The following is a 13,147-nucleotide window of genomic DNA, read 5'->3' on the forward strand; positions in this document are numbered from 1 at the left end:
TGCTGGAGATTAAATTTGGGTTAGCACATGCAAGACAAACACCTCACCTGCTGTTCTACATTTCCCTTCCCTATACTATTTTTATACTCAGAAAAAGATGAGGAAAGAGACTTAAGGAGGTTAAGTAATTGACTCAAAATCATGAAATAGTTTGATGATGTTGGGCACAGATTCAAAAAGGATAAGTGAGTGTGTGAGTCTATGCTATCTCATCTAGAGCACTTTGCATAATAATCACTGCATGGACAGGCAACAGTGCAACATTTCAGAGTGAAGTTTAGATTTGCTACAAACTTAAAGAGTGGCTAAGAAGAGAAAGATACCAATTCAAATCAAGAAAAATGTGTCTTTTAGCAGTTCTCATTGCTTTCAATTTGATGACAGTGATTTCTCTGTCAGCAGTACCCATCTGATGATATTCAGTTTTAAACAAAGATTGTGCAAAAGTCAAGGGCTTGTGACATATCACAAGCATACATTCACATAGAAATATTTGCTAGCTACACATTTGGCAGCAGAGAAAGGACCAAAAACTGTCCATCTGACCTAGAAAATGACACCCAGGAGCCTTCTTTTTGTCATTTTAAACTTTCCTCTTGGCACTGGGGCAGGGAGGACTACAGGGACCTTGTACTACAGATCTGTGTCCCCTGGGCTCTCTCCGGCTGTTTCTATATCAGGCACTCCTACATTAGGAGGTGTAACTGCTTCTCACTTCCCAAAAGTATTACTAACGGGCAGATTAACAGGCTAGAAAAGTAGATTAGAGTATACAAATGATGTATTAAAATAGCAATACATAACTTTTAAACCTGCAAACTATTATCACTGAAAAGTAAAAAAAAAGTATTTATTTTATTTAATCCTATATGGATAAGAACTGCTTTCTTGAAGATTTTCAGACTGTTTCATATACTATTTACAGGATCTTCCATGTAGCAGTGTTAACTTGTACTGCACTAAGAAAAGTCTATGAAGAGAAAGATACACTGGATCTTACTTTATGGCTAAAGAAACTGAGGCAAAGATATCCTCAGTATGAGACCCAGGCACTGATTCTAAGGGGTGTGAGTATTCTTGAACATCAATGTGCTGTCTAAGCATGTTTATTGGGCTTTGCTTACAAAAATCTGGCCTGTGCTATGAAAAACCTGCATGTAGCAATGAAAAGGTTTATCTGTTGTCATTGGAAACATTTAAGGCATATGAAATGTGACCTTGAACATAGCTGCTTGTGGTTCTCCCAGTTCGTAAAAGGGCGGTTTCCCTGTGGCCATTTCAATGATCGTGCAGCCCAAAGACCAAATGTCCGCTGGTTTCCCGTAGCCTCTTGGTCCTTTATCTATTATTTCTGGTGCCATATATTGAAGAGTACCTGGAAATAATTTAAACATTCTACTTAAAAAGAGAAAACAGATGACTATTTAAGAATAGTTCCAATTTCTCAACAACTTGAAAAAATGTGATTCAGGGCTGGGAAGATAATTCAATGAACTGAACACATGCTTTGCATGCAGGAGGCCTGGGTTTGGTTCCCAGTACTGCATGGTCTCCTGAGCACCACCAGAAATTACCAAAGTAGAGTTAGGAATAGCCCCAGGGCACTACTAGGTGTGGTTCCAAATAGCACAGCAGGTAGGGCGCTTGCCTTGCATGAGGCCGACCCGGGTTTGATTCCTCTGTCCCTCTCGGAGATCCCGGCAAGCAACCGAGAGTAGCTCGCCCACGCAGCAGAGCCTGGCAAGCTACCTGTGGTGTATTCAATATGCCAAAAACAGTAACAAATCTCACTTGGAGACTTACTGGTGCCTGCTTGAGCAAATTGATGAGCAACGGGATGACAGTGACAGAGAGTGATTTAAAACTTTAAATAAAAAAAGAGTCAGATATTAACATCTCATCTGTTTTTCTCCACTGCTGATAAAACTAGAAATAGCTGTTTAATTTTTTGTTTTGTCTTGATTTTTAAAAATTTTGAGTTTTGGGTCACACTTGACAATGATTAGGGCCTACTCCTGGCTCTGTGTTCAGAGATCATCCCTGCACTCAGGAATTACTTCTGGCGGTGCTCAGGGTACCATATGGGATGCCGAGGATCAAAACCGGGTCAGCCGCATTCAAGGCAAATGCCCTACCCACTGTACAATCACCCCGGCCCCCAGAAATAACTGTTTTTATAATGCTTTTTTGACTAGTCATCTATAATGGATTTTGGTTAGTGACCCCCAAATGGCTTACTAATATCACCAAGTCATTAATGGTACTTTCTTATTTTTTAAATAGTAGAATATGATTAAGGCATCATTTCATCGAAACCATGTAGAAACTTCTAAAGATTAGGATTTGAGAATAACAGAAATAACACATTTTCCATGATCACTGTCATCCCGTTGCTCATCGATTTGTTCGAGCGGGCACCATAACGTCTCTCATTGAGAGACTTATTGTTACTGTTTTTGGCATATCCAATACGCACAGGTGGCTTACCAGGCTCTGCCTCGCGGGCTTGATACTCTCAGTAGCTTGCTGGGCTCTCCGAGAGGGGCAGAGGAATCGAACTCGTGTCGACTGGGTGAAAGGCGAACTCCCAACCGCTGTGCTATCGCTCCAGCACGACCACCCATGCAGTTTTCCATGATCAGTTTTTGAAATACATAAAGACTCCTAATATATACCTGTCTATCATATATTATACCATAATTTCTTGGAAAAGCATAGGTCACTCATCCATTTCCTTAGAGCTTTGTTTCTTAATTCTCAAACTGAATTCCTAATTCTTTAGTTTTCATTATTTATCATAAAGGCCGGAAGAGTCTGAATGCCAACGTTAAAAATGTCAGTATTTTTTGTTGTACTTTATTCTGCATTCACATACATAAGGTTTCTGTTGTGTGCCTCTAGTCCATGGAATAATAGGTTTAACAGGTTGTCAGCCATTATTATAGACAGCTACCATATAGTGAAGAATAATATTTTTAAAAAGGCATGAGATTTATTTGCTACCAGGTATCAGAGGTGAAGAGTATGGTATAATAAAAACATTAAATATGGAATCAGGAATTCTTGGTTCTATTTCTGGTTTGGTATACCCCAGATAAACTTTCAACTGCACTTATCTCATTAACCAAACAGGAAGTCTCTAATACCCCTGGACTTATTTCCCAAAGCCCAGCAATGAGTCAGAGTATGAACAGGAGTAGATTATCACCATCCTTCACTGCTGATATAATCGTCAAACAGGAGTTTATTCAAGTTGCCATACTGAATGATTTCAAGTCTTGAGGAATTTCCCCAAAGAGCTAGTTAAGTACTTTCTTACTTATAACTAAAGTAAAAGAAATTTTGATATAGACAAGTTTTTATGTTTCACACATAACTTAATGGTTGAAAACAGCTACACAAATTTCCTCTAAACCATTTCTATAAAACCCACCATTATAGGTGATGAAAAATACTATTCACAGAAATACATACAACTGTATCTTTTTTCTTAAGTGCTGTCATGTTTCATCTTGCCATATATTTTACTCTTAAGACCTCATCCTTACAGGGCAGCAGCTCAAACTGAAGTTCACATACAATGTACATTTCTGATCTCAGTTTAAAATGGCTACATTATTAAAAGAAATAATTGTACTTGGTCAAAAATTTTAAGACTTCTCTTCAGTTACAGCTTCCCACAAATTCTGTTATGACATAAATTAAGCAAAAAAAAATTAGAAAGTATTTGGAGTCTATTCTTTTTATTTGTAAATTAAAATGGATTATTTTAGTTTGTAATAATATCTGAGTAAGAATTATGACTGATAACTAGTGGGATTAAAAATTAGAATTAAAGTAATACATTTAATTACTTTAACGTATTAAAGTAAATAAAGGCAAAGTAATTAAACAGCAGAGTCTCTTGTCCCCATGCCTGGCTGTCTTCACCTGGGCCCCTCGGAGGAAGTGGGTTGAGTTTCCCTCCCCGCCCGGAGCAGAGTCCCGGCAGCCGAAGACCTCCGGAACCCAGCCACAGCCATGCTCAAGGTCCCTGTCCACACACTCGGACAAGCCTCACACATGAAGGTACCAGCAAAGGAACCCAGGCGTGCGGGACCTGGGGCTGAGATCTCCAAGTCTGGCCTCTTCCGCCCAGATCCCCCATTTTCCAGTAGCTAGGCGGTCACACCCAGAAACTGCCCCAGCACTGTGTAATCCCATCAACAGCCAACTTCCAGAGACTATAAAACCAAGCTCCCAGACATCTTATAGCCTAGTTCTCCCTCTCGGAGAACCTGGCAAGCTACTGAGAGTTTTCCTGCCTGCATGGGAGAGCCTGGCAAGCTCCCCGTGGCATATTTATAGGTCAAATACAGTAAAAAATGATGGGTCTCATTCTCCTGACCCTGAAAGAGCCTCTAATGCAGCACTGTTGGGAAGGATGAGTAAAGAGAGACTGCTAAGATCAATGGAACAGAGTTGAATATCCTGTCACAGACCCCCAAATATATGACCACTTAATCTTTGTTTGACAAAGGAGCAAGAAATGCAAAGTGGAACAAGGAAAGCTTCTTGAACAAGTGGTGCTGGGAAAACTGGATAGCTACCTACAAAAAAATGAACTCTGACCTTTGTCTAATGCCAGGCACAAAAGTCAGATCAAAGTGGATTAAAGACCTCATGATCAGATATGAATCTATAAGGTTCATAGAAGAAAATGTAGGCAGAACTCTCCATGACATTGAAGCTAAAAGCATCTTTAAGGACGAAACAGCACTGACCATGCAAGTGAAAGCAAACATAAACAAATGGGACTACATCAAACTAAGAAGCTTCTGCACTTCAAAAGAAACAGTGACCAAAATACAGAAAGAGCCCACAGAATGGGAAAGAATATTTTCCCAATACCCAGTTGATAAGGGATTGATATCCAGGATATCCAAGACACTTGTAGAATTGTATAAGAAAGAAACTTCCAACCACATCAAAAAATGGGGAGAAGAAATGAACAGAATTTTCCTCAAAAAAGAAATACAAATGGCCAAAAGGCACATGAAAAAATGCTCCACATCCCTAGTCATCAGGGAGATGCAAATCAAAACAACAATGAGATACCATCTCACACCACAGAGACTGGCACACATTCAAAAGAACAAAAGCAACCAGTGGTGGCTGTGGATGTGGGGAAAAAGGGACGCTCCTTTACTGTTGGTGGGAATGCCAACTGGTCCAGCCTTTCTGGAGAACAATATGGACAGTCCTTCAAAAACTAGAAATTGAGCTTCCATATGACCCTGAAATACCACTTCTGGGAATATATCCTGAGGATGCAAAACAGCACAGTAGAAATGACATCTGTACCTATATATTCATTGCAGCACTGTTTACAATAGCCAAAATATGGAAACAACCCGAGTGCCCTAAAACAGATGACTGGTTAAAGAAACTTTGGTACATCTACACAATGGAATACTATGCAGCTGTTAGGAGAGATGAAGTCATGAAATTTGCTTATAAATGGATAAACATGGAGGTTATCATGCTAAGTGAAATGAGTCAGAAAGAGAGGGACAGACATAGAGGGATTGCACTCATTTGTGGATTTTCGGGTAACATCACATGAGGCTGACACCCAAGGACGGTAGATATAATGGCCAGGGGGATTGCCCCACAGCTGGCAGACTGCTTCATGAGCGGAGGGGAGAAGGCAGATGGAATACAGAAGGGATCACTAAGAAAATGATGGCTGGAGGAACCAGTTGGGATGGGAGATGCATGCTGAAAGTAGATAATGGGCCAAACATGATGACCTCTCAGTGTCTGTGTTGCAAGCTATAATGCCCAAAAGTAGAGAGAGAGTATGGGGAATACTGTCTGCCATGGAGGCAGGGCGAGGGTGGGAATGGGGGGGTATACCCGAGATATTGGTGGTGGGAAATGTGCACTGTGGGGCATGAGTGTTTGATCATTGTGAGATTGTGACCGAAACATGAAGGCTTGTAACTATCTCATGGTGATTCAATAAAATTTTAAAAAAAATGAGAGGCTGCTAAAATCTCAGGGCTAGGACAAATAAAGACGCTACTGGGCCCGCTCATGCAAATGGAGGATCAACGGGGTGATACTGATAGTAATACCTTAATAAATTATGTAACATTTTAATTAATCAGATAATATTTTAAGTGTGCTATCTGCCATTGTGTCTAATTAACCCACATGAAGCATATGCCAGAAGTTTGGGATTTTTCTTTTTTTTTGCTTTTTGGATCACTCCTGGCGATATTCAGGGATTAGTCTTGGCCCTGCACTCAGGAATTCTAGCGGTGCTTGGGGGACCATATGGGATCAAACCTAGGTCGGCCGTGTGTTAAGGCAAATGCCTTACCCACTGTACTATCACACTAACCCCATGCCAGAAGCTTTTAAAAAAACAGATTTGATCATATTTATGTCTGATCCTCCCCACTCCACAAATATGTAACCCAGGATATTTTACAGAAAGACATTTACATAGTCAGATAACAAAGATGCAAGCCAATCATAACAATAGCCTAAGAAAAACAAGTGTCAGTATTATCTTCAATGCCCAAACCTCATAAGTCTGTCCTTCAAAGTTATTTTAAAATTCCTTTGCTGCTGTAATAACTTAGGAAGGTAATACCTTTCAATAGTTTGAAGTTTAAATTTGAATATTATTCATTAAGCAGATCTACAGTTAGATATAACAGGATACATTCTGAGAAACTGATCATTGAGCAATTTTGTGTGAATGTTACAGAGTGTACTTACACAAACCTTGATGTAGCCTACTCCATACCTAGGCTACATAGGAAAGCCTATTCAGAACACCAATGAACATGTTGTTTGTCAATGACTAAAAGAGGACATGTTAAGTAACATGTTACTCTATTAAGGGTGTACCATGGCTCAAGCACTGTTATAAAAGTTTAGATTAGAACAATAAAGAAAGACAGATATCCTTGGCTTCATGGATTTTAATAGACACAATAAAACCGTAAGCATGGTAAGTACATAATATGTTAGAGACTTATGAGAAAAAGGAAAGGAAGAACAAAAAAAAGAGTGGGAAGAGAGGAAAGCCCAGAGACATGTTAATAGGGTAGTCATAGCAGGCCTCACTTAGAGGACAACTGTGTGAAGACTTGCAAGAAGAAAGATACGAAGCCATATACAGAGCTGGGAGGCAAGAGTGGGACTAGGAGAAAACATCATGAGTCAAGGTCTTGCAGAAGACCCTGCCTGGGGTAATGATGGAAATGCAAAAAGGTTTCTACTTCTGGTAGAGTGAATGAGCAAGGGAAAAGGGCATGAAAATATAGAGACTGTTTTGGATAAGAGCCTCACTCACCACTGAAAGGACTGTTTATCCTGAATGACAGAAAAACATCACTGGCTTCTCTGAAAGACACTGGTTTGTTTGTTTGTTTATGACTTAAAGGGAATCCATCTGAACTGGTGTAGAAAATAGAGTAGGGATGTGAGGAAGCAGGAATGTCAAATAGGTGAGAGGGGTGATGTCGGTAGAAGTGGTGAAAAATCAGTCCAGTAAGGGCATGTTTTGAAGGCAGAATCAAAAGTTTCTTTGATAGATTGGACTGGAATGTAGAAAAAGAGAGATTCCATGAATAACTCTAAATCTAGAGGGGGTCATCCACAGAGACAAGGAAGGGTGTGGGTGGAACAGGTTTGGGAAGCAGAAAATTAATTCCATTTAGCATGTTGAGTCTAGTTTGAATCGCAGCCTCCTTACTGGCTTTGTGATCATGAGCAAGTTATTGAACCTCTTTGAACCTTAATTTACTCACCATAAACTGGGAAAATGGTGCATGATCTAAGGTCTATGATCACCATAGAATTTCAGTGTGTAACTTATGTAAAGCCTTTACACAATCAGGTATACAGTAAGTACCCCATAAATGGTGGTTCCTGCTGCACCGTTCTCACAAAAATACCAAGAGAGAAGATTTCAAGGTCCTTAAATGTAGCCAACCAGAGGTTAAAAACTCATGACTTAGTTTGTGCCAAAGTAATGCCATGAGGTTTAAATATTGGGATCCTTAGGATCATGGCCAGAATCAGACCAGGACACATCCAGCACAGGTGTTACCCTCACAGGAAGCCTGTGCAAAGAGTACAAGCAATGGGCTAAGGAGGGGACAGTCCACTGCAAATCTTTTTGGAAGATTATAAAAGAAAAATGTTTTCAAGATTAGAAGAAGATATGAAATTAATATTCACCAAATAAAGAATCTGAGGGTAGGGATTTCCCCTCATAACTTATACAGTCTAGAATATCTCTGCTGTTGGAACACTATATTCCTGAAACTCTTATTATTTGTATGCAGGGAAGGAGTTGGGTGGTGCTCAGGGTTTACTCAGGTGGTGCTTGGGGGACGTATGCAGTGCCAGCAATGGAAGAAAGGTCAGCTGCATGTAAGGAAAGCGCCTTAACCCCTACACTAACTCTCCAGCTCTGAAACTCTATGATTAACAGTATTGTAAATCATGGTGTCTAAATTAAAGAGAAAAAAGAAAATGTCTCTTGCCAAGGTGAGAGACCACCACAAGAGAAATATAAAAATTTACATTTGCCAAAAGATTTGAATTGCTTTTGTGCAAAGTAAAAACAAAACATTCAGAATATGTTAAATTCTGTACCCTGAAGTGCTCTTTGAGAGTAGGAATTGGGTCAGAGGAGCTGCTGACTAAAATTCTGAGGAGACAACTGTGTCCTTTCTCCTCTTTCCCCCTCCCAGGTAGCCAATACAGGCACTTTAGATGGAAAGAAAGATGAACTAGGGCAAAAGGTCATGCAAAGAGCAGCTGAAAATCTGAGTTTTATCATGTCCAAATTGCTGTGACTTCTGGCTGTAGGCTCTCTTCCCTCTGTTTCCTCATCACTGTATCTCTGTCACTGTCATCCCATTGCTCATCAGTTTGCTCAAGTGGGCACCAGTAATGTCTCCATTGTGAGACTTGTTATTACTGGTTTTGGCATATCGAATACGCCACTGGTAGCTTGCCAGGCTCTGCCCTGCGGGCGGGATACTCTCGGTAGTTTGCTGGGCTCTCGAAGAGGGGCGGAGGAATCGCACCTGGGTCGGCTGCATGCAAGGTGAACACCCTACCCGCTGCGCTATTACAAGTACCTCACAGGATTCAGAAAGGGGGACATCTGGCTCTTTTACTGTATGTTAGACTCAGGAGTATTTTCCCCCCACTTAACTAAATCTCTCTCTTCTCTGGTAATGAATGTGGGAACTTAACTCTTCATGATAACTAGCAGAAAGGTGTGTTAAGAACTTGGAATCGTGACGAGATTGAAGTTGTAGTCATCCTCTATTTTACTATTGGCTAGTCTTGAAGCTTTGTCTTCTTGGCTTTTGTTACTATTTTGGAAGTCACTTTGGCAGCACTCTCCCAGGATTTTACCTTAGAAGCTATGCAATGGCTAGATTGCTTAATTCTCAGACAAAAGCTTTCTCCACCCTACTTTCTGAGTTGGTGAGTCACTTCCTCTTTCTGAACTGAATACATATATATGTTGTGTATTGGGAATTGACCACAGGGAGAAAATAGATTAGGAAAGAGCAAAAGCATAGGCCAAATGGGAAGTGATTAAGATATGAGTAAGAATCACTGAGAGGATTCACTGAAGAAATGCTTTTTTAAAAAAATGGCTAAATCTTCAAAGTCAGAGCACTAGCACAGAGGGAGAGGGTAGGACATTTGCCTTATACATGGTTGACCATTGTTACGTGGGTTTGATTCTCACCACTCCATACTGTCCCCCATGCCTGCCAGGAGTCAATCTCAGCACAGTCAGGAGTAAGCCTTGAGAACTGCCCAGTGTGACCCCCAGCCCGCCCCATGGAAAAAGAGAAAGGCTTCTTAGTGTTACAGCAATTGTAAGACAACCAGGAGACAAGTAAAAAGAAAAATTGAGTTTAAAAAAAATTTGCAAGAGCACTAAATAGGACACTGAGAAAATAATATAATAATATAATACACAATGAAAAGATAAAATTATTCTGCATAAGATTTTTCTGTGAACATTAAAAATGACCACCATTAATGTTTGTGAGAACAGAGAATAAATCTATCTCTCACACTGTGCTCAAACACAGTAATTACTTCTTTAATTATCTAAGATCTGTGTCATCATTGAGAAAACATACCTGTAAAAGTTTCAGTACACGGATTTATGCCAGCAAGCCTCTTTGATGTTCCGAAGTCTGAGATCTTGAGAACACCACTGTAAGTGTTAATCAATACATTGTCACCCTAAGGAACAGAGAATTTTAATAAAAACCATGTTATCTTTTTTCTGATACTGTTTTTTGTTGGCTTGCAAGTTCAATGAGAAAAGGCATCCTTTGAGCAAACAAGGACACTGATTCCACATGCTTCATTAATAATTTCAGTGAATTCTGGATACATTATGCTTAGAGATTATAATATTTGCCACTCAGGTCACAAGGTCAAGCATGGCTTTTGATTATAGATTAATTATTATGGTTTACAGACAGTAGGAGTTTATGTATATGATATGTATATGATAAGCTTAATTATGATAAACTTCCTGGTGACTTTTCATTATCTTATTTTACTTCTTTCCCTGGAATATTAGGGACAGCACAAATAAATAAACATCATAATTGACTTTAGAGTAGTGATATTAATATAATCTTAAAAACCCAGTATTTGCCATAAACTTTTTATTTCTGAATTTTCTTTTAAAAGGAATCTAATAAATTCTGTGAGTTAAAAAAAGAGTGTTTTTATTTATTTATTTATTTATTTATTTATTAATTCTTATCAATCAATGGGTTCAATCCAAATTTGTTAGTACAAATTTGTTAGGAGACAAAGATGCACCAGTTGTAAACTCCTCAAAAATATGGAAAATGCCCTGTTCACCTTTGTTTCATTGTGCCATCAGGCAAAAAGCAACACCTAAAACAGTGCCAGGTATGAACAGAAATTCAACCTTTACTAACTAAACTTAGTTAAGGAGTTATTCCCTTGTGTAGAAGAGGTATTAATAACATTTAGTAAGAGTGAAATATTTCTGTTATTTCTACTCTTTTTTTCTTTTTCGGGGCTTTTTGGGTTACACCCAGCAATGTTCCCGAGTTACTTCTGGCTCTGCACTCAGGAATTATACCTGGCAGTGTTCAGGAGACCATATTGGGTGCTGGGGGTTAAACCCAGGTTGGCCATGTGCAAGGCAAATGGCCTACTGTGTAAACTCCTTACGGGGGAGCCGTGTAAACTCCTTCATTCCGGTGTTGCTAGGAGTAATCACATGTTAAGAATGTTCGTGGGCTCTCTGGGCAGCTCTCTCACAGCCCGTGGTCGGTGCTCTTGAATCGCTTCCCCACCGGGGATGGCGGATGCCATGGGCGAATGAAGGAGAAATGAGGGCCAAGCTGGTTGGTGATCAGTTGCTGTCTATTCCATCTCTTGTATCTCACAAACTCTCTCCCCCTCTGGCCACATGCTCTCCCCAACTCTCTCCGCAACTCTGTCTCTACCTCCCTCCACAGCTCTCTCCACCTTTCGCTCTGCCCCCAGCTCTGTCTCTGTCTCTGTGTGTCTCTCTCTCTCTGTGCTACCAACGTACCAGCTGCCACAACCATCTCAACCACCTCTTTTCTAACCATGCCTCCAAAACTCATGTCTCACTCCTCCCACCCCCCAAGCTAAATCAACATGTTGATTGCACAATCAAGCCTTCCTGACCCCCTGCAGCCCATGAGGGCAAAACAGCACTTAAAGTGTGTTTCTCCTCTCCTTAGACTAGTAACTTAATTAACATCTTAATTCTACTTCCTAATATTTTCCATTCTGTATGGAAACATTAATAGACACATTTGGGCTTATACGGTGACTTTTCTGGGGACATCTTGCCACAGACTCAGACTATAGTGCTCAGGCCGGATTAATCATTCCTAACCCTATCAGGGTCCAAATCTAATTATTACTTTTTGGATCATGACAGAATTTGTCCATGATAATGCTCTTAATCTATAGTTAAGTATTATGGCACTTTGGCCTGGCCCATTTCGATGCCAGGGAAGCTCCTAGATTGCCCTGGGTCCATCCAGTCCTTCGTCTGGTCTCTGCTTCTAGGGATCTAGGAAGTAAGAGCAACTGATGCTTAAGTAGAGAGAACAGATGTCCAGGAGGTAACATTATCTGAAGCCAATTAACTCCCAAGTTACAACAGTATGTCTTTTTAACTACCTTCCTGTCCATACAAAAAGTAATTGCTCTGAAGTAACTAACATGCAAAGGATATTATGGAGAAGAGAAAAACAATATTTACAAGTCAACAGAGTCTGACCAAAAAGCAAAGGTAATTGACAGGTTGGGAGCAATCAGCAAACCCAAGCTCCCTGCAGCCAGGGAGGAAGGGCAAACCAATGTTATCCTACACCCTGCCTGCTGTACTATTGTTCCAGCCTCTCTTTCAGCTATTTCTAAGATTTATTCATCATTTTAGATTAATATTCATTACACATAAAGCTATCACTAAGAAATTATAGACAACAAACATTAGTGATCCTACCTTTATATCCCGGTGAACTATCTGATTGTCATGAAGGTATTTTAATCCTTCTAGTATTTGTTTTGTATAAAAGCCAATGGTTTGCTCATTGTCTTTTAGTGGGCCCCATTTGGAACGAAGAAGAGCAGAAAGACTTCCTGTAAAGTCAGGGGAAACGGAATAAAATTTCCAAGTGAATTTTTAAAGCAATAGTCACAATGTAGTGTTAGCTTTAGGTAACATTTATTAGATATTCACAGGGGCACAAAAGATGTATTAGACTCGTGGCCTCAATATGAACAGAAAAGTGTCCCTGTTCTGAAGATAATTATCAAATATAGTTTGGAAGCCTACTCATTGGCTAACCTCATTCTAAGACAGGATGACTGCTGTCACAGGAGAACAGAAAGCATGAATCTAAAACTGTCTTTTAGACAGGCGATGCTCAGGGGTTACTCCTGGCTTTGCACTCAGGAATTACTCCTGACGGTGCTTTGGGAGACCATATTGGATGCCGAGGATCGAACTTGGGTTGGCTGCGTGCAAGGCAAACGCCCTATCCGCTGTGCTATCGCTCCGGCCCCTGTTCTG

The 13,147-nt window shown here is 40.1% G+C and overlaps 1 protein-coding gene across 2 annotated transcripts in view; it reads right to left on the reverse strand.

Annotated features, from left to right (window-relative positions):
• The window catches only part of MAP3K5 (mitogen-activated protein kinase kinase kinase 5), a 251,880-nt gene that overhangs the window by 46,536 nt on the left and 192,197 nt on the right, over positions 1-13,147 (reverse strand). For both annotated transcript variants that reach the window (XM_055136320.1, XM_055136321.1), the window contains exons 17-19: positions 12,578-12,714; positions 10,182-10,287; positions 1,218-1,375 (exon numbers count right to left, since the gene is read on the reverse strand). In XM_055136320.1, coding sequence (XP_054992295.1) covers positions 1,218-1,375; positions 10,182-10,287; positions 12,578-12,714 — 401 coding nt within the window. The remainder of the gene's footprint in view (positions 1-1,217; positions 1,376-10,181; positions 10,288-12,577; positions 12,715-13,147) is intronic.

Source organism: Sorex araneus, chromosome 4 (assembly GCF_027595985.1).
Source record: "Sorex araneus isolate mSorAra2 chromosome 4, mSorAra2.pri, whole genome shotgun sequence".
Classification (NCBI taxonomy): domain Eukaryota; kingdom Metazoa; phylum Chordata; class Mammalia; order Eulipotyphla; family Soricidae; genus Sorex; species Sorex araneus.